We start from the raw sequence: 24,871 nt of genomic DNA on the forward strand, positions 1-24,871 counted from the left end.
CATTTTTAAAAAAAAAAAATTTTCTCCCCTCTCTATGATGTTTCACAGTTCATTAAATTTTCTTCTCATCAATCCCTGTTTTTGCCCAACATAACTATAAACAGTACTTTGAGCTTACCTCCCTTCTGTCGTCTGCTGTTTGAGCGCAAACAGCTCTATTTTGGATGCGGTTTGTTTTTGTTTTTTCAGACGATCCCCAAAAAAGATTAGTGTCGGGCCTAAAAACTAGGGTCGGTCGGGTTACCGTAAACAGACCTATTTTTTTTTTTTTGCCTAAAAAAGAGTGAGTCTTAAAGGTGATGGTCTACATTTTTGCTTTTTTTTCAATAATCTTATGGTTAGATTTCGATACAAACTTACGTCAAATGATGAATGAACCATGGGGAAAAAAGTTATAGAAAAAAAAATATATGTAAAAAAAGATTTTATTTTTGGGTAGCGTGACTCGCGCTTCCAATATTTTGTTTTCTGTTTGCTGAGAACATATGCTTTGCCTAAAAATACTGACCAATCAAATTCATGTCAATATGCTTATAGCCACGCCCAAACAAGTGCAGCAACAGTTTGACACTGGAGCGCTGTCCAAGCTTTTTTTTAAACGCACGAAATGCACGGGATTTGAGAGGAGTTTTGCGCTTGGCATTTTCCAAATAAGGATATCCTACTATGAGTACTACGCTGGAATACTACAAAGAATTTTCAAACGGCTACACTGGCTTTGTCTTTCTTGATCGAAAGGGGGTGTATTGTTGATATTTGTAGATAATAGACTCTGCATTTTAATGGTCAAATGGCGATTTCGGTATAAAAATGTAGACAAGGACCTTTAAAATGGAGTTAAATTTACAGAGGTTATGAACAGAAAGTCTGAGAAAAGAGGGTCTTTACAGGGAGGGAATGCTAAATTTGGGGGGTCTTACAAGGGGGGTTCCACTGTACTATGGGATTTCAAGCGATAATTTGAGTCCATACTCATATAGCTCGTTTTTGTTTCCCTATGAAATGTGAATTATGTTTGTTGGTAATTTTTTTATAAATATGTTAGTAAAGAGTGTTCTAATAGATGATAAATTGATATTTTTGTATTGTATTGATGATCATAATAACTGAGCCTCTTCACAAATGAAATGGACTGTATTGTTTACCAATGTCAAACACATACACAAGCTGTGTTTCTTGTGAAAAAGACTGGTGTTCCCTTTTGCAGTGACTGTGACTTAATCATTAATGTGTTACGAAAGATTTCTTTTTAAATCATTGCCATTAGTCTGTGATTTGAAATGTGTATACAGTTCCCTTGAGGTGGGCATAAAACATGTGATATGAACTGGCCAGAATGACACAGTGATCTCTTCCGATACTGGGTGAGAATGTAGATTAGAATCTGTTGTGACGTCAAATTGTGTGTGTGTGTGTGTGTGTGGTATGGGGAAGAAAAGACAGCAAAAGATAAATCAAACAATGAACTACATCCGATGGCACATTGGTGTACATCTTGATCAAATAAACCCTATCAAATGCAAACAAGTCTGCTTGTTTTCAACAATTTGGTCTCTTCAGAATGTCTTCATGTGTTCAGTCATTTTTTTCTTTGTTGACTCCCATCTCTCTTCTTTGTGCGTGTATATGTACAGTGAGAGCTGACACAATCACTTACGTCAAGAAAAAACAAATACAAAGTAAGATGATGAAACTTCAGACATGTTTACTTTCCTTTGAACTGGAGAGGATCTAGGTAGTACATGACCCTTAGTTTGAATGGTTTATAAAACTGCGTGCAGCTTGGCCATGAAAAAAAAAGACTGCACTACAGGACCTTTCAGCTTAACACCACTAAGCTCTCGGCCCATGGATTTGTTTGGAGCAAATCCAGGACACAGAATATATTTATATACTGAGTTGTTAATATGTTATCCGCTTAACACTTTCTACCCCACCTATGTTGACCAAGTTTTTTTTAGCCGAGACCACTCAGAATTGTAGTAACTGTGTAGTAACTGTGTATCAACACGCTGGAATGCAGGCATTAGATCGCCGTTACAGGAACAGACTGAAGCTAACAGTCTGAGCGGATACATCTGTACCTGGTCAGATAGAGCCAAATGAGTGGGTACGGATATATATATCCGTACCTGGGAGACAATGAGTTAAGTCTAGCCTTGTTGCTCTCCATGCATCTTGATGAGTAATAATGGTGCAGAGACCTCTTGCCCTTACTCATAGGATGGAAATTACAACAGGTAGTCCAACTACAGTACTCCCCGGTTAACGTCACTACCGTTTAAGGTCACACCTCTGATAACATCAATCAGGGTGTTGGTCCCGACCTAAAGCCTTCTTTGTATGACTAAGAAAACCTCGCTTAGCGTGACCTCGGATATGGGAACACCTCTTTTTAGGTGACCCCCGCTCTGGTCTCTAAATGCAGAAGACCACCGCTTAAGATCAAGCGAAACGGAAACGGAAAAAAATCTCCCAATTTTGCGGCCTTGACCACAGGAGCTTGTATCCAACCACCGGTCGATAATTATTTACTCCTGCATGCTTATTATTTACTGCTGCATGCTTACCCTTACTACTACTATTTATTAGTAAATAAATAATAATAAGTAGTAAATAGTAGTAGTAGACTGTATGGAATAAGGAGTAAATAAATGGAATAAGGAGTAAATAATTATCGACCGGTGTTTGGATACAAGCTCCTGTGGCCTTGACAGAGGTTTTTTCTCCATATGTGACCCTCCACCACGGAATGAGTCGCATGTCACCTTTGCATGATTTTTATATTTTTACATTTTCTAAAAGAGATTTTGAAACTCTATCCAGTGGTGAAAACCGTTTTAGAAAAGATCGAACACTTTTTGAGTTATAAGCCTGTGTCTAAGGTGATCCTCACACTGATACCTTACACCCCCGGACGTATATAAGGCTTAGCGCAGAACCCTGCGAGGTGACATCCGACTCATTCCGTGGTGGAGGGTCACATATGACGTCAAAAGAGAAGTGACGCACAAATGTAAACGTCATCAGATTATTTGGCCCGATTATTTTACCCCAAAGAGAAGGATGAGGAAATCTTTCGCAAATAAAACTTGGAAAATAGTTCCCGCCAAAAAAGTCGCTGAACCAATCAAATTGCCAACGGAAACCACTTTGACAGAGTGAGACCCGTGGATGATGACAGATGTAACTGCAGTGTGCCCGCTCCCCTTCTGCAGAGGCATGAGGCTAGAACTGACCTCATGTTGTAATGCATGTCATAAGTGATATTTGAGTAGTGCCAATTTTAGGCCAAAATAAAATACATTGTTGAAGATTTGAGATATTTGGAAGCTCTCTCTCTCTCTCTCTCTCTCTCTCTTTCGTTCCCCCTCTCTCTCTCTTCTCTCGTGGTCTCTGTTTCTGTCTGTCTGTCTCTCTCTCACTCTCAGTCTCCGACCCCTCTCCTCTCTCTCTATCTTTGCCCCTCTGGCCATCTCTCTCTCTTCTATCATGTCTCTTTCTCTCGGCTCTCAGCCTCCAATCTCTCTCTCTCTCTTTCTCTCTCTTTCTCTCTCTCTCTTCCTTTCAATCCCCCCCCCCCCCCCCTACTCTCTCTCGATCTCCCTCTTTTTACATTTAGTCAAGTTTTGACTAAATGTTTTAACATAGAGGGGGAATCAAGACGAGGGTCGTGGTGTGTGTGTGTGTGTGTGTGTGTGTGTCTGTCTTTCTGTGCGTGTGTGTGTGTAGAGCGATTCAGACCAAACTACTGGACAGATCTTTATGACATTTGACATGAGAGTTCCTGTGAATGATATTCCCGGAATTTTTTTTATTTTTTTTGATAAATACTTCTGATGACGTCATATCCGGCTTTTTGTAAAAGTTGAGGCGGAACTGTCACACCCTCATTTTTCAATCAAATTGATTGACATTTTTGTAAAGCAATCTTCGACGAAGGCCGGACTTCGGTATTGCATTTCAGCTTGGTGGCTTAAAAATTAATTAATGACTTTGGTCATTAAAAATCTGAAAATTGTTTGTTTTTTTTGTTTTTATATAAAACGATCCAAATTTACGTTCATCTTATTCTACATCATTTCCTGATTCCAAAAACATATAAAGATGTTATATTTGGATTAAAAACAAGCTCTGAAAATTAAAAATATAAAAATTATGATCAAAATTAAATTTCCGAAATCGATTTAAAAACAATTTCATCTTATTCCTTGTCGGTTCCTGATTCCAAAAACATATAGATATGATATGTTTGGATTAAAAACACGCTCAGAAAGTTAAAACGAAGAGAGGTACAGAAAAGCGTGCTATGCAGCACAGCGAAACCACTACCGCGCTGAACAGGCTCGTCAGTTTCACTCCGTTATGCACAAGTGGCGGACTACGGTCATTGTGAAAAAATGCAGTGCGTTCAGTTTCATTCTGTGAGTTCCACAGCTTGACTAAATGTAGTAATTTCGCCTTACGCGACTTGTTAACTCTATGTCTCTCTCTCCGTCTCCTCTCTTTATCTCTGTCTGTCATGATCAGTTTGTCTGTGTCTCTCCTCTCTGTCTATGTCTGTCTGTCTTACTTCACCTCCTCTCTCTCTCTCTCTCTCTCTCTCTCTCTAATGCAGCTGATGGTCTCTGTGTCAGCGGCAGTATGTATGTCACTGTGTGTCTCTCTCTGGATCTGCCCATTATCACGTCATTGACTTTCAATTGGCGGGAAGTCTTTTATGGGGCCTCAAACTAAACTCTGATCTCCTCGGATAAGGTCAATTTTTTCTACTGAAATTGATCTTATCCGAGGATCGGTTAACGTGTCCCTCGGATAAGATCACGATTTGTTTTGGTCCCAAGGGAGGTCACCTTATCCGAGGAGTACTTTATTTGTTCTAAAGTACAGTGGTAACCCTTTATTCCTCACATATAATTTATACACGTAGCTGGATGGAAAGATTGATCAAGTGCTTTCCATTCTAATGCTTTGATTTTGCTAAGTATGAATTTCTGGGTGAAATTTCTTAGTTTCTAGATCTATACACTCTCTAAAACTGCACAGATCTGCAAAAAGCATTAAAAAGTATCTGCCTTGAACAGGCAGTCAAATGAATTGTACAGTAGTGAGTACAATATTATATACGCCACTTGCCAAATGAAAATAGCAATCTTGCTTCAAGGGCAGAGATATCTTGTACCTGGCCTCCACAATTATTAGAAATGTAGTATTTACTACATGGTTTGTTTCATCATTTGAATAACATTTTGAAATGTGAACTTGAAGAAAGAGTTTAATTTTCTAACATTTCACACATCTTAATCACAGGTTGTTATGCATTATATATATATCACACACACACACACACACACGCACACACACACACACACTCGGTCAGTGACTCAGTGACACTCACACACACTCAGTGACACTCACACACACAACCATATACATTCATGCACATACGTACACACAAATATAACAATCTTGCAGTGTAATGTCTATACATTGTCATCCACATCACATCTTTCACGCAATGTCACATGAGATCTAGAACTACACAAAAAGTCACAAATGCATTCATCATTTCATGGTCAAGATTTCATCCTCTACCTCTGGTAGAAAAAGACTGTCTGAAGAAACATGAAAGAGCGCTCAATCTTCAGCATGGCAGGAGAGCAGAGATCACTCTTAGTCTTACTCAAGTTACTGTTACGCTGCTGCGTTTTTGTCCTTGACAGCTGTCAGCAAAGACAAATATAGTGGCTGGATGGTGTGATCAGTATTCTGTGTAATCCAGCACCGCACTGAAGACTGTGAATGAACACATCCATTGAAGTTTATCCCAAATAACTTGCAGCAAAGTTTTGTGTCTGAAGGTGTACACGATATCCAGGAGACCACTGGCTGCATTTGAGAGTTACAGTTTATTCCCTGTATACCGTGAGAGTTTATTCCCTCTATACTGCAGAAACGTTTTTGCTAATTCAGAAACATGAAATTGCACAAAGTCAAAGTATTCAGAGCAACCAGAAAACTCACATGATGTATTTGAGTTTTAAGCCCCATGCCTGCAGAGAAGTAGAGTCGATATATGGTGTGCACAATTACTGGTGCAGCAGGAAAGACTGAGTGTAACAGCTGCACAGAAGCACTTGGGTGAGCTGGACTGGACAGTAAAGGAATACTCCCTCTCTAGCATCATGGCCATTGTGTTATGCCCTATCCCCAGCAGCAAAGTTGGTATGCAGTCCAGTGATGGTTTGCACAATATCCAATGCAGCAGGGGAGCACAGCCTTTGGCTGCATGCAAGAGCCACGTGAAATAGCTCGGATAAAAGCTGAGCCAGGCAGTAACGTACACTCCCAGTCCCATTCAATCATTGTAGCCTTTTTGTTATAATAAATAATAATAATAATAAAGATAGCTTATATAGCGCCGCTTCACAAATTTAACTATGCTCTTAGCGCTGTACATCGAGATATAACAATTTCAATAATATAAATACAAAGATGATATTATAATAATACACATTTACAAATATCACTCACGTGCATACATCCTCGTGCACACCACGCGCATACACACTCCCACTCATTAACAAGTGCTTCCATCCCCCTGCCACTGAGATGTTCATATACCCCCCTGGACAAGCTCACACCATGTCCGTCTCCTCTCTGGACTGTACATACACTCAGCAAGAAAAAGAAAGACTAAATGCAAATTTCATACAGAACCCTATAGCTCAATCAAAGTTATGCCCTATCCCCAGCAGCAAAGTTGGTGTGCAGTGGCATGATGATTCGCACAACAGAGGGGGAGCATAGACTTTGGCTGCACGCAACGGCAAGAGCCACGTGAAAGATAGTGGCTAGATGGTGTGCGCATTATCCAGGATAGCCTGAGAATGTAGGCGTTGGTTTCTCTCTGGCAACGTGGCCATTTCATTATGTCCTATCCCCAGCAGTAAAGTTGTGTTGTTATGACATGATAGTGTGCACAACACCCAAGACATCAGAGGAACGTAGGCCGTTGGCTGCATGCGAGATCTGCATGGACATGCTGGGGTGATCTGGGCAGTAGCATACAATCCCTCTCCAGCAACATGGCAATTTCTTCTTCTTCTTCTTCTTCTGCGTTCGTGGGCTGAAACTCCCACGTACACTCGTGTTTTTGCACGAGTGGAATTTTACGTGTATGACCGTTTTTACCTTGCCATTTACATGGGTGCAACCTGGAAAATTCCAAAAACCGGCAAAAGTTGGGGTCCAGCTTTTTTAGTATTTAAAATGCCAAAAAAAAAACTCTCCTGGAAGAAAAACATCGGCAGCCGATGAAACCAAAAACCGGCTGCCGGCGTGTAGCCGGCAGAGTTGCACCCATGCATTTACTGATTTAGGCAGCCATACGCCGCTTTCGGGGGAAGCATGCTGGGTATTTTTGTGTTTCTATAACCCACCGAACTCTGACATGGATTACAGGATCTTTTCCGTGCGCACTTGGTCTTGTGCTTGCGTGTACACACGAAGGGGGATAAGCCACTAGCAGGTCTGCACATAAGTTGACCTGGGAGATCGGAAAAATCTCCACACTTAACCCACCAGGCGGCCGAGGCCGGGATTACATGGCAATTTGTTATGCCCTGTCTCCAGCAGCAAAGTTGGTCTGTAGAGGCATGATGGTGTGCACAATATTCAGTGCTGCAGGGGAGCATAGATTGTTGGCTGTATGGAGGAGTTGCACTGAGGAGTCCTGGGCAGTACTGTACACTTTCGTTATGCCCTATCCTCTGCGGCAAAGTTGGTCTGTATAGAGGCATGATGGTGTGCACAATATCCAGTGCTGCAGGGCAGCGTAGACCGTGGCTGCATGTGGGAGCTGCATGGAGGCACTGGGGTGAGTTGTGCTGGGCAATTACCGACACTTTCTCTCCAGCATTATGGCCAGTTCGTTATGCTCTGTCTCCAGCAGCAAAGTTGGTCTGTAGAGGCATGATGGTGTGCACACTATCCAGTGCTGCAGGGGAGCATAGACCGTTAGCTGCATGGAGGCGTTGCAGTGAGCAGTGCTGGGCAGTAACGTACACTTTAGTTATGCCGTATCCCCAGCAAAGTTGGTCTGCAGCGGCATGATGGTCACAGTGCACAATGTCCAGTGATTCATGGGAGCGTAAACCGTTGGCTGCATGTGGGAGCTGCATGGAGGCACTGGGGTGAGCTGTGCTAGGCAATAATATGCACTTTCTCTCCAGCATTATGCCCACCTCGTTATGCCCTGTCTCCAGCGGCAAAGTTGGTCTGTAGAGGCATGATGGTGTGAACAATATCCAGTGCTGCAGGGGAGCGAAGACCGTTGGCTGCGTGTGAGAGCTGCATGGAGGCACTGGGATGAGCTGTGCCAGGCAGTAACATACTCTCTCTCTCCAGCATCGTGGCCATTGCTTCTAGCAATTCGTGGAACCCAAATGAAAGCGCAGCCCTCCGTATCCGATTCATTTCCTGCAAATTCAGAACAAAGTATAAATTACTACAAAACGTACTGACCCATTTTTTGTACACTCGTAGCACCAGATGAATAAAAAAAAGATCACAAGTTCAGGATTCCATTATCTGGTTTTGCCAACATAAAACCATAAACTGGTGAGTTCCGGACACCCCCCCAAATATGCTGAATGGATTCAACACCTACTTCTAACTACTTCTTACCTACTTCTAAATACTCTGCCCATTTTAAAAACTTTTTTCTGCGTACTTGGTTCATTCCAAATTAGTATGGAGAGTCAGATAAATTCATTAGTATGGTCTTCTGCTGTAATCATTCAAAGAAGGCCTGAGTTTTTGAGCATACAGAAAACTCTCCTAATGTGTCTTTCACACTTAGACCTCATATATATATGTATAGGTTACAACACGAGTGGTTTTTTATATGGCTTGTATTTCAGTCAAGACCCAGCGGATGAATATCATCGGGAGACACGAGCCTTTGGCGAGTGGCTCTCGATTGATATTCCCGCTGGGTCTTGACTGAAATACAAGCCATATAAAAAACCACGAGTGTTGTAATCTGTATATCCCATTCTACCATCAAACACAAAGTGTAGACTACTAGCGGCACTGTTGCGATCTGTGGAGTGTGAAACAGTGTTTTCAGCGAGACTTGGCCTTTTTGCAACCTTAAACTAAGTGACCGTCGCTGAAAAAATAAAACGAATGAGTGCATCTATAAGTACGCGGTAACACTACTTTCAGACCGTTTAAAAGCTTTAAGTAAAGGTTCATAAGTTGCAAGAAAGTAATGAAGTCGTATAGAAATCCATTTAGTTGAAGCGCACAATTCTTTTGCGTTTCAGGTCGGCGGAACGGGGAAACCGGTTTGGCCCCCATTTGGCTTACTCGACTCGATTCAGAATCGATTCCACGTTGTTTTTTTCGAACGCATTATTATACAATTAGTCTTATTGACAGAGAAGCAAATTTTAGGGAACACATATGTAGATTTAACCATTTGCTCCCTATTTGAAATGTATCTACATGTTTTGCGAGTGTGTTTGCATGAACCTAAACTGGTATGGGTGCGAGGAAAACAGGACCCAAGTCTGTCACCGCCGCTTGATTGCATTTTGAAAGAATATGACTGGATTACGGAAAAATACACACATGTTAAGTTCTTAGATACCTTCATCGCCAATGTGGACTTACTGCAGAGCCAGGCAAAAGAGTAGACTTGCTCGCAAAACACGTGAAACAGCTGATGATAGCGAAGCCCAACCGTGCCAGGTAAGGACGGTCTGACAGATTCTCAAAAGTCGTCTGCTAACGAAGCAAGGGGAGGGTACTCGTGTTTTTGTTTTGGTTCGCTAGCATCTGGTTATCTTGTAAGTTGAATGTTCGTTTTTTCCCACCTGCATTGCTTTCATAATGAAAGAAACGTTTGCTTATTGCATCTCATACATCAGATCAGTTCTGAGATTCATTTTTGCGTGCAACTGATATGGTTTTCTGAGCCGTGCAATACGATTTTGGAACTTCATACAAATGTGTCACATTGTTCGGCGCGAGGTCAAAGGTCGGGAGCAAAGTAGTTCTTCGCCCAAATCGGAATCTGCACTATCATATATTTTTTTGAGTCCATGATGTATTTATTGAGCTATAAAAATACAACATATATACCCATACTGAAGTAACAGAGACAAAGAAGGGAGGTCATGGGATATATATATATATACTATCAACCTCTGCCTAGACAACTAACCTTGTAGAATTGCTGTTGTTTGTCTGGTAACTTGCGCGCATGACGTAGTACCTTCTGCATATCAGACTGAAAAAAGAGAAAAGAAAAATGAGCAAATTCAGTTGAAATAGCAAATGCTCTGTGAACAAGGTTTGATTATCAGTCACTGACTCATCTACTCAACAAACAGAGATCAGTCTAGTTTTGGCCATTTGTAACACACCCTAACAGATTGAAAGGATGCTATACACTGTAGTCTTGCTTTGCTGAGTCAATGGTGGTCTTGCTTTTCTGATTCAGTGGTGCACTTTCTATCCTCTGATATACCCATCTCCTATGATAATCATTGGTACAAGTTCACAGGACAAAAACCGAGTCCAGACTGTAAATTTAATGATTCACCACATTCAGCTACTCATAAAAATCTCAACTGATCTTCATTTCGAGGCAGCTAACTCAAACAGTCAAAGCGTGCTTAAAATAAAAATGGCTGAAGCTGGTTTAAATATATATAAGTATGAGTCTGTTCCCAGAATGTTCTGAAAATTAACATCATATATACTCCCACCAAAAAACGAAGTATGGCTGTCCAAATGGCGGGCGGAAAAATTGGCCATACACGTAAAACCCCATTCGCACAAAAAACACGAGTGTATGTGAAAGTTGCAGCCCATGAACACAGGAGAAGAAGAAGAAAATATAACACCACAAACACACACAGACATCCATTATTTCAGCTATACTAACCTGAAGGCCTGTGTCTTTAATCCAGACAACACAGCTCTGAGCGTAGCTGCGTTTCTCCCCTGGCCGCACAGGGAAGTGGGGCAGAGGCTGAGGTGAGGGCTGAGTGGGGGACAACACAGGGAGAGGCACCATGGAAGCTGGACACAAGCTTTCCAGGTTGCCTAGCCAAGGGGTATTGTCCAAACCTGTAGCAAAAGGATTGTTGTGATAAACGTTTAACAAAGTAAACATGCGATGGTGGATGGATTAAGTGTTCTCCTGACCTGTACCAAAACAAAATCGAAATGATTATGTGAAGATAATCATGCTTCAAGAGAGGATAGGACACAAATGCCCTGTTAGCTTTGAAAGGCAGTCTTCCTGAACCTGGCAATACAAAGGAAAACAGGGCATGAAGAAAGTAAGACAAGTGACGTTGCTGTGCATATAAGTTTTCACAATCATATATTTGACATTTGGTTCCTTGGTCTTTTTTGGTACAGGTACTACTTCAACATAGTTCTACCTATTCTCCAGTTCCTTTCTCACTAATGACAGCCAGCTAATGACACGTGGAAGTCATCACTTGAACACTTTTTCTGCACACATGTATTGTTCTCTCACCTGGCTCAAAGACAGACAACATGAGGTTGGACTTCTTTTTGCTGTCAGCCCATGAATACAGCATGCCGTACCAGTCTTCCCTGTAAGTATACACACAGTGGCACTTAGACACAAATTTCATGAAGAAGCTCCTGTGTTCCAAGCAACCATTACAGCACAGTGTTGTGTCCCCCCCCCCCCCCCCCCATTCCTTTCTTTTTTTCATTTACTCTTTTTCCCTAACTCTCTCCTGGCAGTGGCACATCAAGCCGTCTCCCATACCCTTCTTTATCGTATCTACAAAACAAATACCATATTTTTCTCCTTTAAACTTTCAATACGCATTCTCGGTTTTTAACTATTTTCACCAGCGCCAACAACAACGTACCCAATCTTTGTGATGGCCACCATGCTTTCCACCTTTAGGCTGCCATGAAGCAGAACAGCAAAAGACGGTGTTTTCCCATCCTCTGTTCCGTCTTCTTCCTCCTCTGTCTTCACTCCTGCCGACTTAGTACCATCCTTGTTGGTATCTGAAAAACCCCAGAAACAATCAAACAAACCGATAATACAAGCCAGAAGCTGACTTCACTGTCATCTCTTTCAGCAGGCTATGATTTAAATGACACCTACTTCAAGATCCTCTAATTTATTTTGTGTTTATTCAGTCTCTAAACATACCTCTATCTTTAAACTCACTGCCTTTTAACAGCAAATTATACACAAGTCTGTAGAACCAACACACATGAAAACAAGAACAGAAGTTTCATAACCAGCATCAAGAAACAAAACTCGGAATTTCCTGAAACAATAGACATAATGTGCAGGATCCCCTGCACTTAGGAGCTACCCTAAACCCAACTATTGATGAAACTGCTCTGGTCTCCATGGTCCCTGTCCATATTTGTGATCTCTGATGAGTCCAATTTCAATTAATCTTTTTCTATGATTGCAAATTTTTGTTCTTTAAATTCTCATTAGTTTATTATCTCATTCGATTGCTTCCTCCTGGTTGAAAGCTAACAACACAAAGAGTCGCACAACCTAGGTATGAGTGTGTTTAGGTGTAAACAGCCACCTGCACTTCTGGCAGAGTGACTGAAGTATTTTACGTGCCACGGCAGATTCCATTTCTGACTCTGCGAATGAAGACGATTGCAGTTGACCTCACAACATCATGGATTCACACCCATGTTCCAAGGATCATAAGTCCATTGCTCTACCAACTGAGCTACCAGGCCCCATGCCCACACAGATAAGAAGTAGAAACAGTGCCTTCTTAACCGTCCCTATCTGACCACAAATCATCAAATGCTAGCAGTACCTTCCCCACCGTTGCTGTCTGACTTTGTGTTGCGTTCCCTGGTGGACGTGGGCAGGATGAGATGTCTGGACAGTGTTGGGGGACTGGCCACCTCTGCTATGTCCAGAAAACCCGCCACATTCAGTGTGTTGCTCATCTCACGGTGAACACACTGAAAATCCAGTTCCCTGTAAAAAACATAAAATTAATTTAAATTTAAGAAAAGCTGCGAGATTGATCATTTATTGTCTTATGCCCTAGCAACTTCCACAGATTATGTCATGTTGTGCAGGATATTTTCCATCCTCTGTTCAAAAACCATGGCAACGGAACCATATCACAGTCTAAACTGAACATTTCATGAAACACATTTACACAAAACATTAATGTAGCTCTTCTTAAAAAAAATATTCGTCTCTTTCAAAAACTAAGAGTGTCTTCAAGAAATAACTAAAGCTATATAGCCTCTGAGTTCATAATATTTATCATGAATTTCAAGAACATTGATCATTTAATATGCTTGATTAGAGCATGTTGTAGAGTCCTGGGTGAGAGGAACAGCTCCTGGCATCCACACACCACAGCTCACCGATGCCTCAGTCAAGTAAAAATACAGCTAACAAAGCGTCAGTACCAAAATGTCACAAGATTATAGTCCAAACTGTTTATGAAACACAATAATCAGCAAGAGAGATTCTAGCAGAAATCCAAAAACTGATCAACAGCTAACGTTCCAAAATCCACAATCAAAAAACAAGAAAGGCTTGCATCCTAAGTCTTTCATTTGTTTCATTTGTCTCTTAATAATTTGTCTGTCTGTCATTACAAAGACCTTTTGGCCAATGTACATGTGAATCAGAATGTATTGTTTTGTCAAACTTCAAGGTTCCAATAGGATACAAGGATACAAGATATTTATTCACCAATTTTGCAAAAGGATTTCATCTTGGCACGGCACGGTAAAAATAAAATAAAAACCAACCAGACACATATGCAGACACACATCACCATGCATGCATACATACGTACATTACACTGTCATGCACACACAGACACAACTCACACACACACACACACACACACAATTACTTACATACTCACACATAACCAGCCACATATCTACATCACAAATTCACATCGTCGCCTTGTAAAGGTAAAAACCATATCAGTTTAAAAGGGGTGCCAGTAATATCAATGCAACATTAGTGAATACTAGAACAATACCTAAAAATTATAATCCATTTAAGAGTAAGTGGTACACGTAATTATTGTCATTTAGTCAGATCATCACATAAAATTATATAATCATAATCTAGCCAGTTAGACAGTTTAAAACAACAGTATTAACAGACTATCACAGATCTACTCAAGCACCTTAACCTAGAGTCACATTGCACAAAACTACTACCATCACAGAACTACTCAAGCACCTAAAAAAGGACCATTCCACATTGCACATACTTCCACTATCACAAGTTATGAGAACAGTAATGGAATGCAGTGAAAGGACTAAGTAACAAAAGAACCCCCCCCCCCCCCCCCCCAATCCTATAACTACAGTATATTACAACGTCTTCACTACAGGAGTTGTCAGTACAGCATGGGGGATGGAGCTAGAGCGAAAGCGACTAGTTCTGGCTTTCAAAGCTCTGTAGCGCCTACCAGATGGAAGAGGCTCGAAGAAGTGGTTTGCCGGGTGGGAGGGGTCGCGAACAATCTTTCCTGCTTTTCGACCTGAGCGCAACTCAAAAATAGAGGCAACGGAAGGGAAGTCACAGCCCGCGACCTTGGAGGCTGTCCGCACAATGCTCTCCAGTAGCTGTTTCTCTTTCTCAGTGGTGCTGCCATACCAGACCGTGATAGAAAAACACAGGGTGCTCTCAACGACTGCGCGATAGAACTGCGCCATGATTTGCTGTGACATACGGAACTTGCGCAACTGTCTCAGGAAGTGCAGCCGCTGCTGGCACTTCTTAATGATGGACGTGGTGTTCCCGTCCCATTTCAGGTCTTCAGAGATCAGTGTGCCGAGAAATTTGAATGAAGAGACCTGTTCCACAGCTTCCCCATTTATTTCAAGGGGCAAGATGGGGTCTTTCTTTCGTCGAGGGTCGATAACGACTTCTTTTGTTTTAAGAACGTTTAGCTCGAGATCATTTTCAGAGCACCACTCGACCACTCTTTGAACCTCCCCCCGGTATGCGTCCTCATTGGAGTCAGAAATCAGGCCTTCAATGGTGGTGTCGTCTGAGAATTTGATTATGTGTGTGGATGGGTGAGCGGAGGTGCAGTCGTTGGTGAAAAGGGTGAAGAGTAGAGGGGACAGAACACAACCCTGCGGGGCACCAGTGTTCAGAGTGAGTGAGGCAGAGAGTGAGTTGTTGAGTCGGACGACCTGAGGACGGTCAAGCAAGAAATCTAGAAGCCAGTGGCAGAGAGAGAGAGGGACATCGAGACCAATCAGTTTGTGGAAGAGCTTGTGAGGGATGATCGTGTTGAATGCGGAGGAATAATCAATGAACAACATTCTAGCGTAGGTGCGAGGGTTCTCAAGGTGCTGCAAGACAAAATGAAGACCCATGGCGACGGCATCATCGACGGACCTGTTGGCTTGGTAAGCAAACTGGAGTGGGTCAGACAGGTGACCCGTGAAAGCCCGCAGGTGCCGCAGAATCAACCGCTCCAGAACCTTCATGATGACAGATGTCAGTGCCACAGGGCGGAAGTCATTCAGCTGAGTTACCTTGGGCTTTTTGGGGACTGGGACAATTACTGAAGACTTGAAGCACCGTGGCACAGACATCTGCTGCACAGAAGTGTTAAAAATGTCAGTAAGAACAGGCGCGAGCTGGTCAGCACAGGACCTCAAGGTCGATGTTTAGACAAGGTCAGGACCAGAAGCCTTTCTTGGATTCTGTTTACGGAAGAGACCCCTGACCTCACTCTCCTGGATGGTAAATGCCGGCGCCAAAAGAGACGCATCGTCAGGGAGAGGAGGACGGTAACCGAGTGAGGGGTTCTTCTGGTCAAACCTGCTATAAAACACATTCAGTTTGTCAGGTAAGTCAGGGTCAACATTGTCTGAAGGCGCAGCCTTGTGCTTATAGTTTGTGGCCTGCTGGAGGCCTCGCCAGACCTCACGGGTGTTGTTCGAGGAGAAGTGGTCTTCAATCTTCTGGCGATAGGTAGTCTTTGCATGGCGGATCTCACGTTTGACCTCTGCCTTGGCCTGCTTGTACCGCACCTGGTCGTCGCTCTTGAAAGCATCGTTCTTAGCGTCAAGTTTGACCTTGACCTCACGACTGAACCAATAGCTAACCTTTCCTGTTTTTTGATTGAGAAATTCTAGCACCTGACAGTACATACTTGTCATATGGCTCTGGGCGAGGGTGCAACTGCACAGGACACTTAAAGTTTCCACACTGCAGCATAGCATGGAACGGGGTGTAGGTCTTCTCTGCAAAACTCTGGAACATCTCTTCCACCGTCTTGAAGGAAAGAGGGCTATCAGGGGAGTAGACTTCTCCCCCCTGCAAAGACGAAAAGCAACATTAAATAAACTTGTCATGTCTGCAACAAATCAAAACAAAGCAGTTCCCCTATACATTTACAGCTGCTGACACCTTTCTGGGTACCTCTGTTTACCAGTTTTCTGACTTGACCAAAATGACATTAAAAATGTATGCACTTTTTAGAAGTTTCTGAGATCACCTGGCATCAACTTTTTCTCGCTGTGAAACAGTCTGGCTCTTCTACTGAAATGACAGCAAGGTTTTTGGCGATTTGAAATATATCAGGTCTTTTACATGAATATCAAAAACAAAACCCCAGCAAAAATCTCCGACTCAAAATCTATTTTTCTCAAAATCAAACTGTAATGCTTGTTGGATGCTGTGGGTAACTAAACACATTAAAACAGACTACAGTGAGAAATAGCTGGTGCACATGGTGACATCCCTGCCCTCCTCTTTTCCATCTCACTCATTTAAATATTTGTAGGCACAGTAACATTTTCATGTCGAATACCTTATCGTGCATGACTGAGGTACAGTATGTAACTTTCCAGCCAGGTGTAGCAGCTGACAGAAATGGTTATGGCCTCACAACTGACAATGAGAAACTGGTCAAAAAATTACTGTGAAGAATTGTAAGAGGCTGGAGGATAGGTCAAAGAAAAGACCTTAAAATAGAAGTAAAAATGGTGACGGGGACCAATGCAGGTTTTAAGTGTTCCTGTTCCTGAAGCAAACTGATAAACAGTAATTTTTCCTTTTAAATGCACAGACAGCCCATAATTTAACATGCCCAACCTGATCGTTGATGTCGATCAGTTTCTGGTAGAGTGGCAACGATGCCTTAAGGTCTGAGTCGCCGGGGTTGGAGATACACAGAATGTGCAGCTTGGCCGGGAAAGGGAACGGCAGGGGAAACTTGCTGTCCGTGCTGTCACGCTGGTTGTACGTCTGCAAGGAATGCTTCAGCGACCCCTGGCCCATGCCACAGCTCCCATCTGTCACCACAATCACCTGTCAAGAATTTAGATTGTAATCAAATAAATTCATTAGCATAGATCACAGGAACAAGAAGCCACTGTGGTAAACATATTCCAGAGCTCAAGTTGTCAAAGAACTGAGCAATTTAAAAAAAAAAACAAGCAGTATCTGAAAAAACTTTTGAACATGTATACATAACATAAAAGCAAGCACACATAATTATAAACAAAAATTACAAAATATATCTTGTCAGTTGTCTTTTTCATAGATTATAGACAGAGCCACACAAAAGCAAGCACATACAATTATAAACAAACAAACAAGGCTATCCTGTCTTTTTCCTAAATATCATAGACAAAGCCAATGCTACATTTACCGACAGATGAAGGAATTACTGACTTTAACCTTTGCCGTGCTTCCTGGGTTCACCTGTACCCAGAGACACACTAAAATCATTGTAACTCTGGAACCATTAAAGGTATCGTTTTGAAATTTTAAGTATCTCTCACACACCTAATTTGCTCTCTGTCTGCAAATTTTTAGTGTGTACATGACAAAACATTAAAATTAATTGATTATGATAATTTACATAAACACTACCGATGGCGCGGGTTCACACAAACCCATACTTTTAAAGAGTAGTAGTGATTGTAACTATCCCTCTGCCGACGGCGCGGGTTCTGCTACACCCATACTTACCAAAGCGGCGGAACAGTGTCTGTCTGCCTGTTTGTCTCCAAGAGACTGTCTGTCTCTCTGTCTGTCTGTCCGTATCTCTCTGTCTGTATGTCTGTTGTCAGTTGCTCTGTCTGTCTATCTGTCTATCCGTCTATCTGTCTATCCGTCTATCTGACTGTCTGTCTATCTGACTGTCTCTGTCTCTCTCTGTCTCTCTCTCTCTCTCTCTGTTTCTCTCTCTCTCTCTCTGTCTCTCTCTCTCTGTCTCTCTCTCTTAGTCTCTCTCTCTGTCTCTCTCTCTCTTAGTCTCTCTCTCTGTCTCTCTTTCTTAGTCTCTCTCTCTTTCTTAGTCTCTCTCTCTCTCTCTCTCTCTCTCTCTTTCTTAGTCTCTCTCTCTCTCTTTCAATCAATCAATCAATGAGTCTTATATCGCGCATATTCCGTGGGTACAGTTCTAGGCGCTCTGCAGTGATGCCGTGTGAGATGAAATTTTATACGGCCAGTAGATTGCAGCCATTTCGGCGCATATTTACCTTTCACGGCCTATTATTCCAAGTCACACGGGTATAGGTAGACAATTATTAACTGTGCCTAAGCAATTTTGCCAGGAAAGACCCTTTTGTCAATCGTGGGATCTTTTACGTGCACACCCAATGTAGTGTACACGGGGGGAGGTTCTTAGTCTCTCTCTCTTTCTCTCTCTCTTTCTTAGTCTCTCTCTCTCTTTCTTAGTCTCTCTCTCTCTCTTTCTTAGTCTCTCTCTCTTTGTTAGTCTCTCTCTCTCTCTCTCTCTCTTAGTCTCTCCCTCTCTCTCTCTTTCTTAGTCTCTCCCTCTCTCTCTCTTTCTTAGTCTCTCTCTCTCTCTTTCTTAGTCTCTCTCTCTCTCTCTTTCTTAGTCTCTCTCTCTCTCTCTTTCTTAGTCTCTCTCTCTCTCTCTTTCTTAGTCTCTCTCTCTCTTTCTTAGTCTCTCTCTCTCTTTCTTAGTCTCTCTCTCTCTCTTTCTTAGTCTCTCTCTCTCTTTCTTAGTCTCTCTCTCTCTATTTCTTAGTCTCTCTCTCTTTCTTAGTCTCTCTCTCTCTCTTTCTTAGTCTCTCTCTCTTTCTTAGTCTCTCTCTCTCTCTCTTTCTTAGTCTCTCTCTCTCTCTCTCTCTTTCTTAGTCTCTCTCTCTCTCTCTTTCTTAGTCTCTCTCTTTCTCTCTCTCTCTTTCTTAGTTTCTCTCTCTCTCTCTTTCTTAGTCCCTCTCTCTCTTTCTTAGTCTCTCTCTCTCTTTCTTAGTCTCTCTCTCTCTCTCTTTCTTAGTCTCTCTCTCTCTTTCTTAGTCTCTCTCTCTCTGTCTCTCTTTCTTAGTCTCTCTCTCTCTCTCTTTCTTAATCTCTCTCTCTCTCTTTCTTAGTCTCTCTCTCTCTCTCTTTCTTAGTCTCTCTCTCTCTTTCTTAGTCTCTCTCTCTCTTTCTTAGTCTCTCTCTCTTTCTTTGTCTCTCTCTCTCTATTTCTTAGTCTCTCTCTCTCTTTCTTAGTCTCTCTCTCTCTCTTTCTTAGTCTCTCTTTCTCTCTCTTTCTTAGTCTCTCTCTTTCTTAGTCTCTCTCTCTCTTTCTTAGTCTCCCTCTCTCTCTTTCTTAGTCTCTCTCTCTCTCTCTTTCTTAGTCTCTCTCTCTCTTTCTTAGTCTCTCTCTCTCTCTTTCTTAGTCTCTCTCTCTTTCTTAGTCTCTCTCTCTCTCTCTCTTTCTTAGTCTCTCTCTCTCTCTCTTCTTAGTCTCTCTCTCTCTCTTTCTCTCTCTCTTTCTTAGTCTCTCTTTCTCTCTCTTTCTTAGTCTCTCTCTTTCTTAGTCTCTCTCTCTCTCTTTCTTAGTCTCTCTCTCTCTCTTTTTTAGTCTCTCAGTCTCTCTCAGTCTCTCCCTCCCCCTCCCCCTCTCCCTCCCCTGCAAGAAGTCGGTGAAGGGAGAAACTCGATGCACCCACTGAAGTAGCGCTGTGGGTTTCCCTGAACCCACCCCGTCGTTAGAGAAATAAACGGTAAAAACCCTCTTTCAAATGTATGGGTTCAGACAAACCCGCATCGTCGTTAGAGAAATAAACGGTAAAAACCCTCTTTCAAATGTATGGGTTCAGACAAACCCGCATCGTCGTTAGAGAAATAAACGGTGAAAACCCTCTTTCAAATGTATGGGTTCAGACAAACCCGCATCGTCGGGCGTGTGTAGTCAAAAGCGGCATCCGGCAAAGGTTAACGCCTACAAATGTACAGCTATTTGCTTCTGTTGTTACACTTACAGTTAAAGCCCCCTTCTAAGACACCCCCCCCCCACCAATTTAAGACTCCCTCCATTTTAAGACCCTGTTTTCTCAGATTTTCTTTTCATAACCTCTCTACATTAAATTTATCTTAATTAAGACTCCCTCTTTTTTAAGACCTGATTTTTTCTCTTTTTTTTAAGTCTTAAAATCAATCAATCAATCAATCAATCAATGAGTCTTATATCGCGCATATTCCGTGGGTACAGTTCTAGGCGCTCTGCAGTGATGCCGTGTGAGATGAAATTTTATACGGCCAGTAGATTGCAGCCATTTCGGCGCATATTTACCTTTCACGGCCTAGTATTCCAAGTCACACGGGTATAGGTAGACAATTATTAACTGTGCCCAAGCAATTTTGCCAGGAAAGACCCTTTTGTCAATCGTGGTATCTTTAACGTGCACACCCAATGTAGTGTACACGGGGGGAGGTTCGGACACCGAAGAGAGTCTGCACACAAAGTTGACTCTGTGAAATAAATTTCCGCCGAACCTGGGATCGAACTCACGCTGACAGCGGCCAACTGAATACAAATCCAGCGCGCTACCAACTGAGCTATATCCCCGCCCAGGGGGGTTTCACTGTACTGTGTTAGCTTTAGCGGTCTCACCTGACAGGGAACTACATTGCTCCACTCTTCCTGCACAACTGTACCAACGCCAGCCAGCGCTGTCTCGATGCAGGTCTTGTTGTACAGCTCCACGTTGGTCAGTGCACACTTCACAGACTCAAAGTCTCTTGTGAACGGAACCAGGCGCTCCCACAGGTAAGAATAACAAACCTTAAACAAGTTAAAGAACAAGAAGACACACATGGTACAAGTCAGTTGAATGATGACCTTGAAATTAATAATAATAGTCTAAAGAAGAAATAGACAGAAGAATAGTTGGGACGTGTAGCACAGTTAAAAAAAGACATTGAAAGCAAAGATCACTGCCGGTGGTAGCGATGTCAGATTTCTTCCCCTGTCACCTTTCTGATTCAGCCTTGTTGATCTTGTATAAACTCCACACTGAACAAAAAACACCCTTCGATAGTACTGACGATCGACCTTGCAGGGTTTAACCTGGGAGAAAAAGGCAATGGGACATTTGTTCCCCTCAACCAAATTTCAATCGGAAAATTTAGTCTAATGCAAGAAGCACATGTACGCGTTTTGATTAAAGGTGCAATATGGTGCCATCTGAGAATTAGCCGCTATATATCGTGTTATCTGTGTGTGTGTGTGTGATCCGATGTAAAGTGTACAATTGGTGGCGCAGTGGTATGAAATCTCAATGCGCCCTTTGACGCACTGAAGGGAATTGTGATGAGACATTTTCAGATTTAATGCGCCAATGGTGCAGGGCACACTACTAGTAATGAAACCCTGACCTTGGGTACTTTACATTCATGGTGTCAAATTTGTCCAACCAATTTTTTTATTTAAACTTGGAAATTTGATTCATCCTAAAATGTTTCCCTTCTCATTCAAGGGACGTAACCACTCGTTACACGTTTTTGAAGAAATAAATTTTGGGGTGAAATCTATTAAATTTTACCACCAATTTCCTTCACATGCAAGAAACTGACATGCTTTTTGTCCTTAAATAAGTTCTCTTAGAACTTTAATTTGACCAGGAAACAACATTTCAGTCTCGAGTATATATCGAGACAGAAAGCTAATAATAACATTGTTACACTTACACCGGTGCCAGAGTAAAGATCACACAGTGGTCAGTGGAAAATGGGCTCCCTCATGCAATTAGTTATAGTAACTGGAGGGTCTTCCAGTTCCAGTGTCTTTATTACAATTAAAATGTACCATTGCATTGAAATAAATCAATGCATGTTGGAACACTCAGTCCAAGCATTTGTGCATGGGTGTTGCTTCAGTTTCACGTACCTGTACATATTTTTTCCGAAAGCCCCCCCAAAACCTGAAAACCTCCGAAAACCCATAAAAAATGTGTCCTTTGAGTTAGATCGTGTTTTATTGACATGTTTGATTGAAATCTAACTTAAATCTGCAACTTTCACCGTCCATGGCGTCCGTGTTCGTGAGAGGATTGACGAAGGTGCAGAAGTATTTGAAGAAAGTGAACTCTGAGGCACAATAACACAGAAACCAGACAATGTGAGCTTCATTGTGGTTTTCATTTATGATTTGAACATGGTTTTTAACAGGAAAAAAAAGAGAATCTTTTGGTTTGTCGCTGATGAAAGTTATCCATTTACGTGCGCGAGCGTGCATGTATCCATTTCATTTCTTTCATTTTCATTACTTTATTGTCCCATCGCTGGGAAATTCGGGTCGCTTCCTTCCAGTGGAAAGCTAGCAGCAACGGAGTCGTGCTACCCAGGTGTCTGCGTGTTTAGGTGTAGAAGATTTTGGCTGACGACTCGCACCCACTCAGACCGGAATTTGACAGTAGACGGACAGACAGGAGCAACAGATTCAGACAACCAACCGCAAGATCCACACGCTACAGAAATTCGTTCATTCCATCTGCAATTCACATCTTCAATTCTCAGGTGGGGCGGTAGATGCTGGTGTTGTCGCTCTGATGCACGGGGTCAGTGTTCTGTATTGTTTCAGTATTGTTGATTTTGTTTTGCATTCTACTCTCTTAGACAATATGTGATAACCGGCAAGGTGCTGACTTTCTTTTGTGCATTGTTGATGGTGAATGCATGTTAATTTATTTTTAATATACTTTCTTATGTGATAACCAATGTACTATATTTTCTCAGGACAAAGAACAAATGTTTATTTTGAATGTTTTATTTATGTTATTATTACGGACACAAACGCTCAGCAATGTAATTTCTCTTTTAGAGATTAATAAAGTTATTGTATTGTATTGTATTGTATTGTATTGTATTGTATTCAGCCACCTGCACTTATGGCAGAATGACCAAGGTCTTTTACGTGCCATTGTGATGACACGCGGGTGGGACATGGCTTCCGTCTCTGGGTCTGCACATAAAGTTGACCCGTGTCCGTCCCGGCCCGGATTCGAACCAGCGACCTTTCGATCACAAGTCCAGTGCTCTACCAACTGACGTATGACGTCATCAATACTTGTGTGTTTTAAGGATAACAAGAGTTACCTCCCTTGCATTGAAATTGTTGCATCAACTTCGTCATTAATCCGGCTCTAAACACAAAAATAAGGGTACAGCATGAAGTATGAATCAAGCATGCCTTCTCGCAAGAATGTCCAAAACTTCACTTTGAAGATAGATTTAGTTATTTCAAATTAAGGTTTTCAGGTTTTTTCAGAGGTTTTCGGGGTTTTCGAAGGTTTTCGCAGAAAATAAGTAGCCTTACGTACCACAGTTAAAATTTTATTCTTAAAATTAAAATTCAACTTATGATAGCTTTACCCTTAATGCTAAATGTACCAACATAAGACGTTCTCATTAGTCTTTATTATTCGCCAAAATAATGATTTAAAGAAAGACAGAACAACGAGTCATTACCAAGGATGTAAACTCCAGTTTAGCGTTGGCAGCAATGAAGTCCAGCAGTGTGTTAATGCCGTGTACAGCCAGATGTCTGCGCTGGTACTCCTCACTGCTGTCAGCCATAGGCACTGGTCGAGACATGGACAGGGATACATCTAAGACGATTACAGTCGGCATGGTTATGCTTTAAATCCAGCGGAGAACCTGTGTTGAGATTCCTGCAGTTGCAAATCTGATGTTGTAAAACTAGTGTGGTCTGTGGATTCGCACTCGCAGTCCTTGTGTTCAGAACTTCAGTGTCTCAGGATGAACTGCCACTCGACAGAAAATATCACTGGTGTAAGTAAAGTTTCAGCTAGAAAAAAAAAGTGTAGCCACGATCGTACACATTTAAATACAATGCCAAAAGAACACAAAATGCTAAAAGTTTGTCCAAGGACTGGAAATACAAGATTTGACTTCACAGGTTGAGATATTCGCCGCCATGATAAAAGGTTTTACTTCCGGTTCAGCCGGTGCCAAGTGTACGGTGTTCCCCCAAACTCAAGTGTCCTTTTTCTATCCTTAGCGGATTATGACTTTATTCAGTTATTCTGCAGAAAAACAGAAATGCTGGAGAAGAACTGTTTGTTTCTGCAGCATTTCTGCATAATGTCATCTTTCGCGAGAGCAACGTTTTTTTCTGCAGTAAAACAGTTTTACTGCAGTAAACTGAATGGAAATCAAGAATGCCGCGCAGTAAAACGATGATGTTGTTTTACTGGAGAAAAACTGTTTACACTTTTTCTTCAGCATTTTGGCATTATTCAGTTATTCTGCAGAAAAACAGAAATGCTGGAGAAAAACTGTCTTTTCTGCAGCATTTCTGCATCATTTCTGCATAATGTCATCTTTCGCCGAAGCAACGGGTTTTTCTGGAGCAAAACATTTTACTGCAGTAAAATTGAAATCAAGAATGCTGCAGTAAAAGTAAACGGTGCTGTTGTTTTACTGCAGAAAACCTGTTTTCACTTTTTCTGCAGCATTTTGTACTGGCTCATTATAATGTTGGAGCACGCAAGCCCCCCGGCCCCCCCCCCCCCTCCCCCCCTCTGTCGAGAGATGGAGTCA

The 24,871-nt window shown here is 42.0% G+C and overlaps 1 protein-coding gene across 1 annotated transcript; it reads right to left on the minus strand.

Moving 5' to 3' along the window:
- Window positions 1-6,737: 6,737 nt before the first annotated feature.
- Window positions 6,738-24,257, minus strand: LOC138974517 (integrator complex subunit 14-like). Its single transcript, XM_070347236.1, has 10 exons — window positions 23,777-24,257; window positions 20,922-21,092; window positions 17,156-17,371; window positions 16,212-16,375; window positions 12,867-13,033; window positions 11,931-12,075; window positions 11,564-11,643; window positions 10,961-11,145; window positions 10,235-10,300; window positions 6,738-8,481 (listed from the first exon to the last, which is right to left on the minus strand). Exons 1-10 carry the CDS (start codon window positions 23,936-23,938, stop codon window positions 8,251-8,253), a joined length of 1,587 nt encoding a protein of 528 aa, XP_070203337.1. The 5' UTR covers window positions 23,939-24,257; the 3' UTR covers window positions 6,738-8,250.
- Window positions 24,258-24,871: the final 614 nt, after the last annotated feature.

Source organism: Littorina saxatilis, linkage group LG1 (assembly GCF_037325665.1).
Source record: "Littorina saxatilis isolate snail1 linkage group LG1, US_GU_Lsax_2.0, whole genome shotgun sequence".
Classification (NCBI taxonomy): domain Eukaryota; kingdom Metazoa; phylum Mollusca; class Gastropoda; order Littorinimorpha; family Littorinidae; genus Littorina; species Littorina saxatilis.

What these genes read in the sequence shown, in the direction of transcription:
- LOC138974517 (XM_070347236.1), bottom strand. Translation starts at nt 23,938, where the DNA reads ATGCCGACTGTAATCGTCTTAGATGTATCCCTGTCCATGTCTCGACCA. An exon ending in AGACAGCAACGGTGGGGAAG is followed by an intron (nt 12,076 to 12,866) that starts GTACTGCTAGCA and finishes GGGGTTTTTCAG; the next exon opens with ATACCAACAAGGATGGTACT. An exon ending in GTGGCCATCACAAAGATTGG is followed by an intron (nt 11,644 to 11,930) that starts GTACGTTGTTGT and finishes GTATACTTACAG; the next exon opens with GGAAGACTGGTACGGCATGC.